General features: G+C 39.1%; 1 protein-coding gene across 1 annotated transcript; it reads left to right on the top strand.

The window, feature by feature from the left end:
• Positions 1-241: 241 nt before the first annotated feature.
• LOC106883539 (sodium/calcium exchanger regulatory protein 1) lies at positions 242-2,370 on the top strand (the record flags this gene model as incomplete). The annotated part of the gene is made up of 2 exons (XM_014934571.2): positions 242-547; positions 2,170-2,370. Coding segments are annotated over 2 exons (492 nt in total), but the record flags the coding sequence as incomplete, so codon positions are not given.
• Between the last annotated feature and the right edge of the window lie 448 nt (positions 2,371-2,818).

The raw sequence follows: 2,818 nt of genomic DNA, 5'->3' as shown, positions 1-2,818 counted from the left end.
TGTGTTTGTCCCCCACCAACATCGCTTGACAACTGATGCTGGTGTGTTTACATCCCTGTAACTTAGCGGTTCGGCAAAAGAGACCGATAGAGTAAGTACTAGGCTTACAAAGAATAAGTCCTGGGGTCGATTTGCTTGACTAAAGGCGGTGCTCCAGCATGGCCACAGTCAAAAGACTGAAACAAGTAAAGGAGAGTAATAAACAAAGATAGTGCATTTTAACAGATTCCTGGTAATTAAGGAGTTAGGGTTAGGGTTAGGGTTACGGTCTGTCCCTGTGTCCTATACACCAGTAGTTCTTTCTTTGTCCCTGTGTCTATATGTTGTTCCCTTCATCAATGAATTTTATGTATTTGCAGGGGTCACACCTGAAAACCGAGCGTTGGCCAACGACAAATTCTCCGGGAGCTCAAAACTGTGTCAATTAATCACCAACAATGGTGATTCGTGGACGATTAAAACCATCACGAGTGTCGGAGAACGAGAAGTTACATTTAAAATTGGGGAAGAGTTTGATTCACAGACCATTGATGGTCGTCCTGTGAAGGTAAGGTTTCATTTTTAGTACTGGTGGGTTTTTGTGGATGTGAAGGGGCAGGACTGTGGATCAGAAATTAATTTTTGTAAACCAGGTGGATGATTCCAGGGTTTGGTTCCGCCGCATAAAAACTTGGGCATGTATCTTTCTACCATGGCTGAGAGATAACCAGTTTTTGGAAGCAGGTGCCCAGCGTCGCCTTTCTGCCACTTGAGCCCGTGACATGTGTAAGGATTTTCGAGCGAGATCGTTGCCAGTGCCCCTGGACTGGCTCTTGTGCGGGTGGCACATAAAATACACCATTTTGAGCATGGCCGTTGCCAATACCGCCTGACTGGCCTGCGTGCGGGTGGCACGTAAAAGCACCCACTACACTCTGGGAGTGGTTGGCGTTAGGAAGGGCATCCAGCTGTAGAAACTCTGCCAAATCAGATTGGAGCTTGGTGTAGCCATCTGGTTTCACCAGTCCTCAGTCAAATCGTCCAACCCATGCTAGCATGGAAAGAGGACGTTAAACGATGATGAAGCTATGCGAAAGACCCATAAATGTGTGGGGTAAGATATTTGCTTCCCAACCACATGGTTCTAGGTTAAGTTCCACTCTGTGGAACCTTGGGTATTTTCCACTTTTAATCCCAGGCTAATCAAAGTCTTGTGAGTGCATTTAGTTGATGGAAACTGCAAAAAGCCTAGTGTGTGTGTGGCTCAGCATGGCCACAGTCAAATGACAGAAACAAGACATCAAGTTACTTGCTACGCAAGTACATCTCCATTTTATATATATATATATATATATATATATATATATGAAAATGCACTTATTTTAAAGATATTTATTTACTTAACCAGTTTCACTTTTTTAGAAAAAGATTATCAAAAGTCTTTGAGAATAATAGAAATATATATATATCTATATATATGTATATATATATGTATATATATGTGTATATATATATGTATATATATGTGTATATATATATGTATATATATATGTGTATATATATGTATGTATGTATATGTATGTATGTATATATATATGTATGTATATATATATGTATGTATGTATGTATGTATGTATATATATTTGTATGTATATATATATGTATGTATATATATGTATGTATGTGTATATATATGTATGTGTATATATATGTATGAGTATATATATATGTATGTGTGTATATATATGTATGTGTGTATATATGTATGTGTGTATATATGTATGTGTGTGTATATATGTGTGTGTGTATATATGTGTGTATGTGTATATATGTGTGTATGTGTATATCTGTGTATGTGTATATATATATCTATGTGTGTATATATATATATATATGTATGTATATGTGTATATGTATGTATTGTAGGGTTTTCAAATTTATATATATATAAATATAAATAAATGTATATATACACACACACACAGTGGGCTTCTTTTAATTTTCCATCTACCAAATCCACTCAGAAGGCTTCGGTTGGCCGAAGGCTATAGTAGAAAGCACTTGCCCAAAATGCCATGCAGCGGAACTGAACCCGGAACCATGTGGTTGGGAGGCAAGCTTCTTACCACACTGCCATGCCTGTAGAAACATATATATATATATATGTGTGTGTGTCTCTTATTCTTTCAGGTTTCCGTGAAGATAGATGGAGACACTATGGTGGAGACTCAGGTTGGAAACGGTGTGGAATCCATCAACAAACGGAATGTCCAGGGTGCAAACATGGTTATGGTAAGTTTTGATACCCCTATGCACTCTACCTCTTCACTATGTTTTCCCCCCATATCTTTCTCTCTCTTCTCAACCTTTCCCTAATTCCCTCTCCCCCGTCATACCAGGGGTCATAATGCCATCCTCATTAACCTTTAGCACGCAGTAAGCGCATCACGTCACCATTTGAGTTCTCTCTCCTTTCACTGCGACAGAAATACACCTGCTGCTGCAGGGGAGTAAACTCATATGGCAACATGATGCGACTAAGCATGCTAAAGGTTAAACAGATACTGGTTATGTATTATGAGGGGGGGGGGTCTGGATATCTAAACACATTTCTAACTATTTTATTAACTGTGGAAAGAGGTGAGATAAGGTGCCTCAACAAAACTAAGTCATGCAGAGGCAGGGGTATCCCAGCCACGACAGTCCTGCCTTTTATTTAGACATTAGCTTAAAAGCTGCACTCTGTGTGGATTTTTAAACTAGCTAGCTCCCTGCGGCCTAAAACTAAAGACAGCTAAACAGCATGACTGTAATAGCATTGGTGCTTGTGTGTGTGTGG

The sequence above is a fragment of the Octopus bimaculoides genome, unplaced genomic scaffold (assembly GCF_001194135.2).
Source record: "Octopus bimaculoides isolate UCB-OBI-ISO-001 unplaced genomic scaffold, ASM119413v2 Scaffold_318417, whole genome shotgun sequence".
NCBI lineage: Eukaryota > Metazoa > Mollusca > Cephalopoda > Octopoda > Octopodidae > Octopus > Octopus bimaculoides.
The sequence above is the reverse complement of the archived record's forward strand: the minus strand, read 5'-3'. Positions and strand labels throughout refer to the sequence as shown.